The 17,244-nt window shown below is 40.4% G+C and overlaps 1 protein-coding gene across 5 annotated transcripts in view; it reads right to left on the minus strand.

Annotated features, from left to right (window-relative positions):
* Window positions 1-17,244, minus strand: part of CARMIL1 (capping protein regulator and myosin 1 linker 1) — a 187,131-nt gene that overhangs the window by 12,961 nt on the left and 156,926 nt on the right. For 3 of the 5 annotated variants that reach the window (XM_053947607.1, XM_053947583.1, XM_053947599.1), the window contains exons 30-34: window positions 14,464-14,481; window positions 10,488-10,554; window positions 9,974-10,170; window positions 5,896-6,002; window positions 3,210-3,642 (exon numbers count right to left, since the gene is read on the minus strand). In XM_053947607.1, the coding sequence (XP_053803582.1) occupies window positions 3,210-3,642; window positions 5,896-6,002; window positions 9,974-10,170; window positions 10,488-10,554; window positions 14,464-14,481 (822 nt within the window). The remainder of the gene's footprint in view (window positions 1-3,209; window positions 3,643-5,895; window positions 6,003-9,973; window positions 10,171-10,487; window positions 10,555-14,463; window positions 14,482-17,244) is intronic. The other 2 variants (XM_053947615.1, XM_053947591.1) reach the window with 1 other exon arrangement.

Below are 17,244 nucleotides of genomic sequence, written 5' to 3' on the forward strand. Positions count from 1 at the left end.
CTCTAGAAATGCTGTGACTTGTAGGGCCAGAATATTTAGCTATGGTGTCCATACAGACAAAATCACTTCCAAAGAAGCACTAGGGCTTTGTGCCACTGGGTAGAATCTCAGTTTTTGTTCCCATTTCTTGACTGACATTGAGATTTTGGCTAAATTCTCACCGGTTGACCTCCTAAAGTTACAAGTTTTTCTATAAGACTGTCTTGACTATATATTTTTTTAAGGGAATACCACTCTCCTTTTGCTGGATTTTTCTTCTGTACCTTGGAAAAAACACCTTTTTTGCAACAATCTTTTCATGGAATGTAAATTCTCTTGAACTTTCACTGAGAAACTAATTGTCTTATGCAAATGCTGAAGAAAAATGCATAACACAACTACAGTAAATGACTTAGGAGAGCTGCATGACTGTATGAAACTAATTTCACTGTAGTTCCTTCCTCCCTCTCTAGTTATGGGACAACTGGGGAAATATGACCATGTACCAAGACAAGCAGAAAAGCCAGTGCTGGCAACTATTAGTGTAGTACTTAAAAATGCAATTAGGATGTGAGTATGTTTGGCTACCTACTGTACACACATTACAAACAGCTTATGGTCCCCAGACAACACTAAACACTGGCAGCAAAAATTTACCCTGAGAAGTCAGATCAATGAAGGTGAATTCATCATGTAGGTAAATAATGCCCAGGCTGTATTTTTAATAGGAATTTGTGCAAGGCTGGGAAACACTGCAGAGTTAGGTGCCACTGAGAGGGAATAAACAGGCTATGAATGATGGTTTCCTTGTGGGCCTTGCTCAGGTATTTAAAAATCCAGTGTGTAACACTAGATGGAGCTAAAAGATCTATTTATGTGTGCCCTGAGGCAATACGGATCTCCAAATACTTGACTCTACCATTAGTGCCAATTCCCACGTTGTATTCTAAGCAAAAGAAAACAAAAATGCATTTACCATCTTTCCATCTACTCTGCACCTGCTCATCACTTTTATCTGTAACAAGACTGTGGTAGGGTATGAATGAAATAGTAAATTCCTTCTGGCTTTGTTTTCATGTAAAATAGCTCAGAATATAAGCAGCCATCTGTACCTTACAGGAAAATACAATTTTCTATCGTGCTGAAATTCTGATAAATTTGAAAATGCTACAGAACTTGATATCATAACCATCCTGAACAATGTAGCAGTGGGATGCTGTCTTCTGCAGCTCAGGTGTCAGGATACTGTATGATTTCCACCTTCATGAGTATCATGAATAAAACTGCAAACCTAAATTATTTGATATTGTGATGGATGAAGTATGTGAAAAATGCTTTTGAACAGGAGTTCAAATTTGTCTCCTCTGAGCAACATTAAGGATAGATAACTCAGTATTCTTCTGTGTACAGATTCCTATTTCAGTTCAGTTTTATTGTCACTCTTTTATATATGTATATGTATAAAGACATAGTTTTGCATTCCATAAATATAAAATTGTACAAAAATAAGATCCATAATATTATTTTGTTGTAATTTAAACCTGAAATAAGAGGACTAACCTTTCCAACCAGTAAATAAGTTAAGTGTGGTAAAAATACCACCCCAAAACCTTGGAATTGGCAACAACACCTTTTACTTCTGAAGGACGAAATTAAAGTTTCCAATTAATGTTATGAAAGCTCAACAATTGAAGAGGACTTTTACTTTCCCCACTTATAAAGAAAATTACACATGCTAATATTCTACCTCAGTCATGTTCCTTCCAGATTTGACTCACTGTAGATAATAAGCATTAAGAACCCAAAGAGCACAAAGCATACACAATTATGCTCTTAAAAATTCATATAATCTGGAACAGCTTGGTATTTTATAAATTACAGGCAGGGCATAATACTCTTATTTAAAATCATATGGCATTTTATTTGAAAACTTGGTGCTTTAAAAGTCAATGAGACTATTCATGGACATTACTTAATACCAATGAGAAAGGAAGGAATTGGTCATTCTTTAGAAAAATCATTTCTGCACTGAAGATCTCCTTAATGATCCATAGACAACTGCATTAATTCGCATTAATTCGAATCTGCTTGTGACAAGACTCTGGTGTCTGCAGGAACAGCTCACACATCATGGCAAGCACTGTAAGGCTATGAAGAAAGGTAAAAATGGACTTTGGGTGCCTTGCTTGGTCACAACAAGACAACTCTTTACGTGTCAAAGGAAGGAAAACACAACAAAGCACGAGATGAGTTTTGTTGTAAGGTAACACCTTTTAAATGACAGGGGACAGTGATGACAAATGGAGAACATCTGAGTCTCCTGCACATGGAAGAGGAGGAGAGAAGTGAAAAAAGGCTGATTCTTTGGTACTTGTGAAATATGCCAATTGCAGCTGGCAGGAAGCAGAGGATAATAACGGGGAAGACCACTGGCAAATGGGCATCAGGCAAAACAGGCCAGCACAGAATGCTTTGGAGGAACACAAGGATATTCCACTCTGTACATTTGGAGAGTGAAGCAGAGCTCCTGCCCAGGACCAGCACTTCACAGAAGAGAAAATTACAGAGAGCAAAGGGAATCTGGACAAGAAATTGGAAATATTTTTTTAACAGGTTGTTTTCTTTCATTGTTAGTATTTTGCGGCTGCATGGAATATTTAATTTAATATACAGCAGACCTCTCCATCTGTCTACATCATTTTCTCAAAGAGCCAGCCACCACTGTAGTTAACTCTGCCACATACCTGAGGTACTGGTGTGCAAGGGGCACACCGTAAGAAGCCTGTCCTAGTTTTACCTTTTCTGAAGCAATTGCAGTATGCACTGTGAACAAACCACACATCTTATAGAGTGGAAATACTGAGCTGGGCTTACTATTTGTCTCCAAGTTATTCTGTGATATGTGCAAACAATTACATGTCCTCTTCTGTGTTTGTGATGGTCTGACACCAAATGCAAGGGCAGGTGTCACTCCTTCCCCGAGGGGAGTGAAAGCGCAGGCGCAAGGGTGCAACTCCTGCTCCACACGTGCAGCCTTGCCTTGGCCAGGCTGTTTGTGTTCAACCACCACAGCAGAGAGCAGTCCTCTTGCAGGAACACCACAATCCCTGTTGGAAAGCAGGACTGATGTGTCAAGCCCCAGCCACCAACCCACCCAAACCACCTCTCCTGAAGACACACAGTTTTGCTTTTTTTTTTTAATAACTCAAAAGAAATCAAATTGCCTTCACCTTTTGAGCAGAGGCTGCTCTCTTCTCCTGCTTGGCTTTCATTTCTGCGAGAAGTCCGCTGCCCATCACTTGCACACCGTACCTCCGGCCTCCCTGGGGGCTTCCCTTGCTGTCACCTCTCTCAGCTTTTGCCACATCATCTGTCTGCACCTCCTCCAGTGAGTCTGGCGTCTTTAATTCCTCGGATCGCTCTGTGCCACCGTTCTGCTCTGCAGGCTTTGCCTCCTTCTTGCTTGTGTCTAAAGCTGGGCTTTTTGCAGCAACCTTGGGTGAGGAAGGCTCCTCAGCCACCGACACAGTTTGGGGGCGTTCGGATTTGGAGCCTCTTGATTTGATTAAGTTAAGGAAACCACTCTTCCTCGAGTCCCTTTTCTTCTTCTCATCACCTGCTTCACTGTGCTCGCTGCTGTCTGAACTTTTAGTTGATGGTCTCCTAAAAAAGACACAGACATTTCAAACTTTTCTCCACTCCCCACCTCCCTTTTTTAAATAGTATCAAACAACTTCTTCCAGGCAAAGCTAATGTTTTCCATGACCCATACATTGCCCTAGGCCAAATCATTACATGGTGTCTCTAAATTAAAAACAGGACAATTAGAATTGATCATATCTTGAGGATTCCTGTGCTGCTTTGTGCAGTTGTTTCATCTGCACTGGGCATCCAGCTGTTTCTAACACCAGACAGCTCTAACCAAGCTGTCTATGCACATAGATATTGGGTTTGCATGGCCAGGTTTTGGTAGCACGGGGTCTACAGGGGTGGCTTCTGTGTAAGGAGCTCTCCTGCTGAAGAGGAAGGAGCAGCAGAGAATGTGTGATGAACTGATAGCAGCCACCATTCCCTGTCCCCTGCTCCATTGGGTAGGAGAGGGTAGAGAAAATCAGGACTGAAGTTGAGCCCTGGAAAGAGGGAGTGGTGGGAAGAGCTATTTTTAAGATTTGGTTTATTTCTCATTATCATAGTCTGATTTGATTGTTAATATATTGTCGTGGTTTGACATGGAAGTGAATTTTTTCCAGGAAAAAATGGAGGTGCTTTTCATGGGGGTGCTGGCATTGCGCCAGTGTCAAACCATGACATTTATTAAATTTATTTTCCCTCAGGTTGAGTCTGTTTTGGCCATGATGCTAACTGGCAAGACATCTCTCCCTGCCCTTATCTCAATCCACAAGCCTTTCATTATATTTTCTTTCCTCTGTCCAGCAGGAGGGGAGTGATAGAGCAGCGATGGTGGGCATAGGGTCAATCCACCACAACATATAATTTCACTGTGCTCTGTTTCCAGAATGCACTGCCTGTGGTTTGTACTTGCCTATTAGTAAAAGGAGAACTGATCTAGGCACATGTTTAACACAGCTTTTGGGAAATATTGTTCCTTAAGGACCCTGCTTGAAATAGGAACTAGCTACTTTCTCTCATTAAGTAATACAGAGGTCACTTTCATAGTGCAGATGCTCATCTTCAAAAAAAAAAAAAAAAAAAAAAAAAAAAAAGAAACCACAAAACCCTAACAACCTAACAAGCAAACAAGCAAAACCAATTCCTAAAGAGCCCACTTGCCACTAGGATTTTCTAGAGGCATCTTCTGAGCAGATTATTACACTTAAGGGCAAGGCTGAGCACAAACACATTCACATGAAAGCATAAAAGCATCCAAACTGGAAAGAGAGCCAGTGGTGCCAGGTCCTCCCAAATAAAGATCCTCAGCAAAGAGCATGGCCAGGGATGTGCAAGTTCACAGGGACATGTGAAATGAGCAGCTGGCAGGCACCCAAGGGAAGCACATGAGAATGCAAGCCTGTGAGCATCCTGAACTTAACCTGCTTAGGACATTTTTCAAAGCTACCATAATTTCATACTATGATACATAGTATATCACACATGGCTTCACATGTCACTATAGATATCTATAACTCATAGTGACTTTAGAACATTTGCTTTTACTGGCACAGCTATCTACCAGTCAACACTTACTGTTTTCCTTCATGGATGTCACATACAGCACAGAAAGGGTCATTCCAAGTTGCCTGGAAATCACCCTTGCTTTCTCATTTAGTTATGGAAATACTCTGTGTGTGCACGTGCACAAACACGCATGAATTCAAGAACATTTACATGCATGGTTCTGAAAATATACAGCCAGCTCCAAAGCAACTGCATCAGCTCTATAACCCTTATATAAAGAAGGAGACATCTTTCAGATTAATGTTTTGCTTAAACCTGGAATACTACAAATTGCTGAAACACATCTTTAACATATTTCAGAATCAGCACAAATCTACTGTCATCTATGAAAACGCTGTACCCAACAGCACTCCTCACTAGAGAGAAACACAGAGAGAGAGTGTACAATGAGCACTGGGGAACTCTCAACCAATACAAAGCTCTGCTTCAGCTCTAATGAGCTTCACTGAAGGGTAAAATGAAGTCAACTGAATTATAAAAATAAACACTAGTCATTAATCCCCCCAACATGGGATAGTAAAGCAATTTATTTCAAAGTAGCCACTTTTAAGGGCAGGTAGTTGAATTCACAATGTCTTGACTACTAAGGTATTTTCTGACTTTGACAACAGCAATCCCGGATATTTGGAACAGGAGTCAAACACAGCTTGAAAGTGCTGCTTGCCCAGTTATCAAGATGGACTTTTTAAAAAAAATAACTGCTAAAAAAATTTAACTTACTTTGAATCCATTTTTGTCACTTTCTTAGTGAAAAATTCATCCACACCTTCATCCACTCTCCCCATGAGGCCATTCTGATCCCCTTCTGGTGGTACTCCAGCAGACACCTGACAGAGGAAAAAAAAAATATCTTTTTTATATAATAATCTAAGCATGTTTGCTCCAGTGATAATAATTAAGAGTTAAGACATTATAAAAATTATGTGTGCCAACCAGAACTCAGTGCAGACAACAGAATCACCACTGGAATTCTCCCTGTAGCCAGGCCAGCTGATGCTTTACATCAAATGCAAAGTAACCCAAAACACCAGTGACAAACTGGATGCTGTAATGCATGAGGCCAGAAATCAAATGCCTTGGGCTAGAGAGAATAGAGCATTAGGTTAGTCAGACAAGCAACAAAACACAGAAAAAATAAATCCTGATCAGGTGGTGACCTGAAGAGAAAGTATTTCCAACAGCCAGTTGTTTCCCTATTTGGAGAAAAACCTATGTTCTGGATTTTGAACTTAAAGATTTAGAAACAGCTCCAGTAAGCTAACAGAGCCTTTTATAATTCATTCAGTCTAGCACTTCCAAAAGCAGAGACTCTAAATACAGAATCAGGTGTTCCACTTTAGGAACCAAACACAGACTTTTGCTCAATGTCTGAAAACAACAAACTTGCTCCCCATCTTTGATTTCAATGCCACATTTTAAATAGGGATGACCTCAGGCATATAAACTGGGCTGGCTTTGAAATACCTGCCAACCACAAAGGCCCTGTGAAGATTAGCTGGTGACTCTGAAGCTTCCTGAAGATGAAACAAGAAGTCTCCTGGGAGGATTTCTCATGTGGTCTAGCTCCTGTACGTGGCTTTGATGCAGAGTAGCTCTATTACCAGTAAAGAGACTTCCTTTAATTCAAATGCCACATGGAAACCTTTCAGATGACTACAGAGGACTCCCCAGGACCAAACCCATTTGTATTCTTGGTAGTGCTAGGGACCAGGACACAAAATAACAGGGTCTGTAATTTGAAACAATTCAAATCAAGGAATCTCCTAGTTGCCACCATAACTCAAGAGTAATCCCAGCTTCTCTTCTGAAGTGGAATACAAAGTCTTCTCTATGCTTCAATACTCTTAAAAGCTACTATTAATTCCAAACCAAATCTCATTAAGCCAGGAAAATGGGCTTCATGTGAACCAATGCTCTGACAGAGCCATGAAACTTTTTGCTTTCCATTCCTGAACCCTGTTATTTTTGCCATGAAAGATAATAGTTGATATTTTATTGATACCTGCTGTAGCAATCTAATACTGAAAGGAGCCCACCTGGTAATGACTGTCTTGTTGCTAGTCAAACTGGCAACAGATTTTCTAGGAAGAACAGTTCTATTCTAAATTAGCACAATGATTTATCAGATTTCCAACTTTGGTATGTTCTGTAGCAAGCTTGTTTAGCTGGAGCATCTCACAGTAGGCAGGAGTGCACATGCCTTCAACTGGTTTGGTCTCAGTGACAAACCCCTTATCACTGATGTCTCAACCAAACACAAAATAAAAGTGAATGATGCATTTTAACAGACATGAGAAACCACTGTATATTGATACTGTAGTCCCCCAGGTAGTAGGGACAAACATGAAAGTATCAAAAGCAAGAGCATCTTCTGAAGGGAAATTAATTCTAGGATCCAATGATCTACAGCAAATGAGAAGATCTACCTTGTAAAGAGAAAATAATTTGCATCTGAACAGTGGAAAGTTCCTTAAAAATAACTAAAGATGTACAGAAATGTTGAGGGTCTAATAAGGTCCTCAAGGTACAGGATATTCTTATAGCTGTTTATTGTAACACCTTCTAGTACCAACATTAACTGTAAGACTGAGCTCTGGTTTATTTTGTGTTTCACACTCCTAACTCTTAAAAAAAAAAAGTGTTAAGTCTTCATTTGTCCTTTTCTATCTCTTTTTAAAGCTTAAGTTTAAAAGCAAGCATGTTTCTTTGTTAAGGAAAAAACTGGCTTTGAAGCAGAAATAAATAAGATGAATCACAATCTCTTTCATACATTAGAGATTCATCTCCTTTGCTGAACTAAATCTTCACACATGAAGGAAGAACTCATGAGGTTAAGATCTCACAAAAATCTAAATTATAAACAACTGTTTTATCATTTTGCTTCAAAGTTGAAGCTACTTGAGAGTGGATGGTTTTGAGGTTTTCTTATTTCCCCCACTCTAAACACTCATTCCAGTAGAAACTCTGACAAAACTATAAGTCTTTCTTCTGCCCACCCACCCAACTCAAGTTAAGTTTGTTTCTTTTTTTATTTCCTCTATTTTCTTACATTTTTCAGCTTCCAAAGAACAAATCTGTTTTCCAGCAAAACCAGAGAAGTACAGCTATGATCATCTGAGACCCCTTGAATTACTAAATACAAATAATGGGAACAGCAAACAACCCAACACAGCTGCTTTAAGTGGCAGAAAAGGTCAAGATTTTGCCTCTCACATTTCAAGTGCTTTCCCTAAGTGCTGCTTTCCATATTCTTAAAGTGCCAAAACCAGCAGCAAATCAACTCTGCAAGCAATGTCACAGTCCACTCATGACTCTGACCTCCAAAATCTGGCTGTTTCATTTTCAAAGAAGCATCAAAATAAACATCTTAAGTCTTTCAAAAATTTGTTTGGACGCATTCTGAGGTCAGAACTAGTAAGGAACTAAGTGATTCATAAAAGCAAGACAGGGAAAAATGAGTTTAACTAAAAAAAGCTCCTTTCAATTTCTGCAACTAAATAAACTCCCAATTTCCGAATTAATTCAATATGGATGAGCATTCCCACAACACTGCACCATCATGGGAAGTAAGACTTCTCTACAAGGAGTGACCTTTTTGTTGCTGTTGAAGAAGACACTGCACATGCAAGTTCCATGCCTGGTAGTGAAGCACTTGCCTCTCCCACACCCCCACTCCTTCCACCTCCCTGCGCTGATGGCACAAGATGCGCTGAGCTTGGAAGCAACTGGAAAAACATGTGTGTTCTGCAGCAGTGGAACTGGGAGAGTAAACACAGATGTGTTTGCACTACTTGGAGACAAATCCATTCTTCTGCTACCTCTAACCTTCCCAGTGAAGCACAAGGGAATGGAAAGTTGGCTTGAATATTCCCTTTGCTTGAATGTTTCTCCCTTTCCAAGCAGTACAAAAAGCACTCCACTGCCTGATACGATCTTCCCCAGCATTAGGGAAATTTTCAAGGATCCTCTCAATTGGAAATCCTCAGGAAGCAGAAGAGGCCACAGGCATTTATTGTGAGGCAGCCTAACACAGAGAGGCAATGGCTGCCCCTTGATGGGGCTATTTATCATATCAGCTGTGCTCTGTTGCTGTGAGATAACTCTGTAACTCCTCCAGATCTGTCCTCACATACCCTGAGGACACACCATCACAAAAATAAATCTTTACTGATGCAGTGTGCCAAGGAAATGGAGCTGTGGGAACTCCACACACGTATATTGAGTTCACACCAATGCCTTTCGTGAACAGACAGTGCTCTTCTGTTTTGCCTTTCTAAGGCAGGCTTCAGCATAAAAAGCAGATCTGTGACTATGCAGATTTGCTGGCCCAAACACCATCTTCAGTTTAGGAGCTGTGGGAAGCTGGGTGTCACAGAGCAGCTCCTCTGAGAGCTGATAGAAAGAAGAATTCATGCCAAGTTACCACATCTTAATGCAGGCAGAAAAAAGGATTAAGACTTTACAAACCCTTGCAAAATAATTGAAAAGTCTCATGATATTTTGTGCATTTTCTGTGAAAGCTCCAAGCACCTCCAGAAACTGCTTCCATGAAAAAAAAACCAAAAGCAAAATAAAAAAGGATAAAACATATCCTGGATTTAGGCTGTGTCAAACAAGATAAAAAGCTTGTAATAGGGATAGCACACTGAAAGACATGAATACCAGAAGAAAAATTAAGTAGTTGTTTATTGCTTTTATACCTTCAACCATTGTCCTCATTACACTGCAAGACCTTGCAAGACATGGCAAAAAGCAATCAACACATGACATTGCCAGCAATATTTTAATGTAGACTCACTGCTGCTTGGCTGGGCTGCTGCTTTTTATTCCTTTTGGGCCTTAATTTTGTAAAGTGTTCCAGTTTCCTTCCTTCTTCTGATGGCAGCTCTGAAATGAATCCAGAAGTTCTTTTGTCTGGCCTGCTGGAAGGAAATGGTGGGTCTTCTATATGGATAGGTACTTCTTCCAGTGCTTTATCTAGATCAAATTCCATTTCTAAGAGAAATCAAAACTTTCTAATTAGATTTAATGTGATGTTTAAAACAAAAGACAATGCCATTCTTCTTTTTGGTGGCAAATAATTATAAGTATATTCAGGAACTTAGCCACAACATCTCTGTGAGTGGAGAGAGCCCTGTGAGTAACTATTTACTATCAAACACATTAGCAGAGTCCCAAAACAAAGCAGCCAGTGTGGGCCACTAATGCAGCCCAGAGGGAGGGAGAATCACCTGTGCTATTCAATCAAGAACCATCTAGAACCACGTCAGGCAAGCAAAGAAACAAAATGGTTTTAAGGAATTCTCACTTACCAAAAGCTCTGGACACTGGCCGGAGCATTCTACTGTGGATGCTTTTCCTTTTTGATTTAGGAGTCATCTATCAACACAAAACAAAATAAAAATTACTTTATGGGACAAAAGAAATTACAACAAAACAGTTTTTCAAGCCTGTGAACCATTTAAAGATCTGATTTGATTTAACACCAGAAGGGAATGGGTTTTTTCCTCCCTCTCTTATACATTCAGATCTTTTTCTAAATTTATATTTTAACTGACTTTGAACAGAACCAGGGAGGTAATTCATTTTTCCCACTAAAAGTGCAGGCTGCACACAGGATGATTACTGAAATTGTCCAGGCATTAAGTCTTTGATCTCCAAGTGTAAAACAAGGGAACTATTAAAATCTCACCTCTGCAGAGATCACAAGGGACTCATTTAAGACTTAATTACTTTGTCCAACATTGCAGTTAATGACAATACCAGGAATAGTCTACCCCTTGTTCTGGCTTCTATTTTTGATACAAAATACACTTCCTCAGTTCATTTGTTAGTGGCATGTTACTGGGAATCTCTGTTTCTGGACAGCATCACACAGCTCACCAAACTTCCCTAGGAAAATGAGCCTTGGAGAATACAGCTCTCCTTCAAAAAACAAAACCACCATGTCAGTGTTGGCAGTATCTGTAGCAAACATATGACTTCCCTGGACTTAAGACACATTGAGAAGAGGTAGAAAGATCAGTATGCATTCAACACAGTTACTCAGTTACTGCTATTAGCTTTCTGATCTTCACGTTGTCAAAAAATGAGTATGTAGCCTTAAGAGCACAAATACCCAGGCTTAAGACTCAAGTTCATTCTTTTTGGAAGAAAGTTGTCTGTCTTGTCTTGACTGAAGCCTTCTGAAAGTTTGCATGGTGCAAAAGACAGTTTTGCTCCAGGAAATGGATGCATCACCACTTCCAAACCTCAGCATTGGCAGAGTTTTTGTTTAAAAGTTGAACTGCACGTTTTCTCAAGAGTTAATTTAAAATCACTGAGCTTCTATAAAGATGGGCTCCTTTTGTGGTAGAGTTGTACATGCTGGCATTAGTGATACCATTAACCTGCTAGTCTTGAAGCCTAGTGACTTCAAATCTAGTGGCTTCAAATTCTGGAGTATGAATCAGCAAGCTGTTATGGCTTGCCACTCATTAACAGAATTGTTAATAAAGGTAGTAGTATCAATTTTATATCAGCCAGAAAAAAACATTAACATTTCAGACAAATCATGAACTGTTTAAGGCAAACATTTGCTAGTTTTTATGTATGGAAGGTTCAGTGCACAGACTTGCATGTGCTGAATTCATATTCTCAAAGTAGTCACGAGGATCACTACGCCACTACTCACATGCTCAGGGTTATGACAGATTTTTGTGACTGGACAGCTATTACCCATGTTCTCAAGACCAGAAAAGGACTTGAAGACTACAGAGTAGGCAGTGATAGCACTGCCTGGGCAACAGAACTCTGGTTTTATTGACATTAACATTGTTGGGGGAAAAAAGATACCTTCAGCTGTTGCAGGTTTCCACCTCCACATTTGACAACCATCAGTAAATGACACAATAGTTTAAAGATAAGCCAGGAAGTAGTTTGCCACCTGAGTAGACTCACTCTGACACTAATGATCAGGCAAATGTTGCTGCATCAAAAGGTCAGACACTACTTTCAGATTTACCAATAAATTAAAAGCAATGGATTTGATGGTGAATGGCTGGAGAGGTGCTGAATTTTTTCAGGCGCAACTGCAGTGGACTGCGCAAGAGATAGGCAGCTGGGCAGCCTCTGAACTGCACACCTCCACAGCTGTCCATCCATCTGCCAAACCTGAAACAACCAAAGCATTCACACCTCATGTAAGAAAGAGTTGAAGCAACTCAGCATTTGGGGGACAGCAATCACAAGTCACTGTCAGTAGTCCTAATTTCATTTCCAGACACAGCCCATTTCTCTTGTGAAGGCATATTCACATGCATTTTGGTCTGTTTCCTGGTTTTTTTTTTTTGGTGGTGTGACTGGAAGTTACATTTAGTAGATACAGCAATTCCTTTGCTGAAGAAGACCAGAAGGGAGGACAGAAAACACAGCTGATGGAAGAGCTCTGGTCACTCAGCAGATGCACAGCCATGGCCAGTGTTCTGAGTGCCTGAGCACAGACAAGCTGAGAGCTGCCCTGGCACAGGGCACCAATGCAACACAGCACAGGGCAAGTTTTGAGGTTCCTGTGCAAGAACTGGAATGCTCCAAATACTTCTCCAACAGCCAGGAACAGAATGATTTCATTTTACTTCCCAGACAAGAAAATGCCCCCAGATGACCCTGCAGAGCTTGTGCTGATGACCATAAGCCAGTCTCTGCTGTAACTTAATGTCAGCTTGGCATGATCCATCAGCAGCTCGGTTGCTGGGGATAAAGGCAGAGGGATAGAGATGCTTCCCATTTGCTTTAACAGCATGAATAACAGCTCCACATACACTTTTATTTGAAAACCTTCTGTTTTCTAGCCTGTTTAGGAAGTGCACAGATGAAAGGCTTCTTGCCAAGTGAACTTTCTAGATCACACGCAGAGCAAAATGGGTCAAAGCATTAATTTAAATAGGCCAGTGTGCTCTTTTACAAAATATTAGGCTTAATCTCTGCTTAACATCTCAGCCACCACACAGTCTGCTACAGCAGCAGTGCACATGTCATTGCTAGAGGAGATATCTGAACACCCCAGCCTGACTCCCATTTCCTATATTACATGGAAGCAGTTCAGCTTTGGCAGAAGCACATCTTCTGCCTTCTCACCGCCTCTGGCTCCACAGGCACAACGTGGCTCTCCGGCCTTATGCTTCCCTTGTGGCCGTTAGAATCCCCTCCTCTCATACACAACTTCCACAGACTTTCCATTCTAGCACACCACCTCCTGAATTCTTCCTTGTTTTGCCTGCTTTTCCATGAGCACATTGTAGGCTGCTTGGCAGGACAGATAGAAATATTAACTGCAACTCTGGAATTTGAGAGGACCTCTTGGAAGTCTTCATGCACCTATGCCACTGAGATCTCAGGAGATGGCTCCATGAATGTACCCTTCTGCAGTAGATGGGAGCCAGCAAATCTCTACCACACTTCCAAATAAGGGCTTATTTGCACACTGTCATGTGTCCTTGCTAACTTTAAGCTCCCACGATCTCTTCTCATGATCATTTTTCCAAATTCCTCCCTTCTGACTGCCTTCCTCACAAAACTGTCTGAGCTCTCTGGAGTTTTCTGAAATTGTATTACCAGCTGTGGAAGAACATTAGCACCTTGGGAATTAAAAACAACAACTGAAATTGTTCTGTTTTGAATGCTAGAAAACAATGTACTTTCAGAAAGAGGATCTCAGATATTCTCTTTGTTTATACAGATAATTGAAATTACTCTCGGTGCTGAAGGATATGCTTATTTCCATGTTTTTCTCTGCCTACTTCAAAGTAATTTCTATTAAATCCTATTAGATACAGAGATGCTCTGTGACCCTCCTGTCACTTTCCTTTCAGAAGATTTCAAACAAACTAATGAACAACTTGCTGCTCCCTCTTGAAACTTATCTCCCCAACCAGACTCCCTTCAACATATAAGTTTCCAGCTTTGAGAACATGTTAAGGACTATTGTTTCATTAAGCTGTATGATGCTTGCACATAAAACCAACTCAACAGACTTTCCTTCTGAGCAGCAATATTTGTGCTTATACTTCCAACATCATCACTCTGCTTTGGTTTGGTCTAAAACCAAGGGATCCCTTAAATTCAGATGCTACATTAGCTGAACCTTTTTGTAAATCCAATCTCATTCCTGAACCACTGTCTATTTCATTTGTAGGTGCAGATGGATGGCACTACAGTCTCCCAGGAGACTCTCAAGTCAGTACAGAGGCAAATGGAGCACAAAACCATAAACAAGTAGGCCAGAAACAGCAGAGCTAAAAAAATACTTACACTTGTACAGCAGAGAGTCTCCATGCAGCAAAAAAGAAAGAAAAAAGAATATGAATGGGGAAGACAAAGCAACAGCAGTTCTCAGGAAAGGAGGCAAAACCAGGAATCACCAAAATAAAGAAAACTAAAGCCAAAACACTTGGAAGTGTTAGCAGGAAAGGTGACATGCAAGAATGGGGTAAAATCCCTTGTATTTGGAATTGCTATACGAATTTGTATTTCCAGAGGATAACCAGAGAAATATGTGCTCTCTTGTTTGATCTACATTGGGACAAATTAAGGTTTTCTGACATTTGTTTCCAATATAAGGCACTCGCCATGGTGCCAACCTGCCACCTGCTGTCCCAATGTACTGTGTTTTTCCATTTTTCTGGCACCAGTAGCAAGAAAAAAAACCATAATTCTCCTACTTCCTAGTCTGAAGGAAGATTCTGAATCAAAAATTGCTAGTTTGTTGTGGTGTGCAAGCAAGCAAGGAAAATAAAACAAAGCTTCTCTTGAAGGAATGAAAAAGGATGGAAGTCTGTTCTCCTCAGGTTTAAATAAGCCTAAACAAAAGCAACAGTATTTCTCCTTCCCATAAGGAGGTTTAGAGGCACAGACTTTCAAGCACTTTTGGCACATGAGAAAGATGCTGTTTCATGACTAAAGCACAACCTTTTCTCTTCCCTTCAAAAACTATAAGCAAAAAAAGGAAGCAGCACAGCCATCACAGGAAATGAAGCAATCCCAAACGCCAAATCCCATCTCTTCTATGGCTCAAGACCAACCATACTCCTCCCGAATTCAGGGTTAGAACAAACAATTATTAGAAGTGTGTTTTCAAGTTGAATGGGAACTGCTATTACAACACTGCAGGTGTTAGCAGAATGTGGCAGAAGTAGTGGGTCTGGATTAAGCACCTTGTCAAGAAAGTGCTGCATGTTCTTGCAACCAGCTCCTCTCCTTTATTTTCCTGCTGTCCTCAGGGTCAGTTGTTTGTTGGGGTTTTGCCTCAGGGTTTTGGGGTTTTTTTGCCTTTATTTTCTTTTACCCTCAGAAACTCTGGCTTTATGCAAGAGTTCTCAGCTAGCAGTGATTCCGGCAAACCACCTCATTACTCCCGTTTTTGTATGCTATCCATGCACACATACACTCTTGACTCAATTTCGCTGTCAGAATCTTTGTTCTCTCCTCTCTTGCCCATCTTCTACACTACCAATCACTACAGGTGCCCTGAGATTGCTGGAGAGACTGCAGAACCAATTGACAAACATCTCGAAAACTGATACAATCTTTTAAAAAGTGCTCCTGCACACTTCAAAAAATAAACCTGCAACACTGATTCCCTTTCAGCCAACATTCGTGGCAGTAGTCCAGTGTTTTCTGTATATTTAATGCATAGGCAGGAAAGTTATTTGTATTATATATGCAGCTGGAAATGTGATTAGGACCAAAGTGCAAAGTAACAGACATAAATGGAAGCAATCCCAGAATCTGAGGGAGTTTACACTCTATGGTCCTGATCCAACAAGGGCTTATGGAAACGCCTACCTTCCACACTTCAATCATCTCCCATCTACTGAGGCACTTAAAAGGTGTTAAACACCTTGTGGGTGGGGAGTAAGGAGGGAGAAAGAGGTGCACAGCAGGTTAGACAAGGAAGCACCATTAAGCAAAGCAAAGACCAAGGGACTTGCCTGAAGCCACCAAGGAATCTGGCTGCTCTGTAGGGAGCCAAATGCCAGTCTTCAGACCCCTGAAGCGCTACAGACCATGAGGTCTCTCAACCTTTCCCGCTTTGTTTGCTCTCAGCATAATTGCAATATAAAGTGGTCTGCCTTGCAGTGTACATGGACCATCCTCGAAGATGAAATACACAACCAAAAATCCCAAGAAAATTACACCCAAACAAAATCAGAAACTGCATCGGGGAATTCTAACTATGTGCCAATGAGGTTTGAGATGTCATAAAAATATTTCAAAGGAATTTTACAGAACATATTTTTCCAGTGCTATACCATTTCAGCTGTATGCATTTTGTGGGGTATGCCTTTTTAAGAAAGAGGTGTAAGAAAACTAAGCATTTTATCACAAATCCTGTTGTTTTCTTTTGCTGTAAGGAATTCTGACCTGTAAAGCTGCCATGACACCAGTTCAGTCAATCAATGTTTCCCATATTTTCTTTAGTCTCCTAACTACCTCTGACAGTGTCATACATATGTTGTCTCATTAAAAAAAAAAAAAAAAAAAAAAAAAAAAGACAAAAATTTCTTAACAAAGCAGAGCAGCAAATTGACCAGTTCTGGTTCTTGCACATGACATCTTTGGACATGCAGGTATCTCACCATCTGTATAGAAAACTTTTGGAACTAGCAAGTTGTTATTGCTTACTTCAACTACAAATGATTTTATGATATGATTTCCAGGGTGAAACCCCGCCACGTGGCTTCCAAAATTCAGTGATGCACTTCCCACTAGCAGTGACAGTAACCAGAGCCACTGTCCTTAGAATCTGCCCCTTGAGTGCCATTGACCTTGGAAAGTTAAATGCAATGCTAAAATCTATGACACCTAATGGAGTATTTTTCAGTAGGCAGGAGAGCAAAGCCCCTCACAGTCCTGAATGTAGGGGCTATGCTTGTTCATATCAGCATATCAGTCCTTACCTTCATATGTCAGAGTTCTGTACTCTATATGGAAATATGATAGATAGATAGATAGATAGATAGATAGATAGATAAATAGAGTAAATAGTGTAAATAAATATGGCATACAAATATGTGAGTTTCAGGAGTATGT

Source organism: Vidua chalybeata, chromosome 1 (assembly GCF_026979565.1).
Source record: "Vidua chalybeata isolate OUT-0048 chromosome 1, bVidCha1 merged haplotype, whole genome shotgun sequence".
In the NCBI taxonomy this organism is placed as follows: domain Eukaryota; kingdom Metazoa; phylum Chordata; class Aves; order Passeriformes; family Viduidae; genus Vidua; species Vidua chalybeata.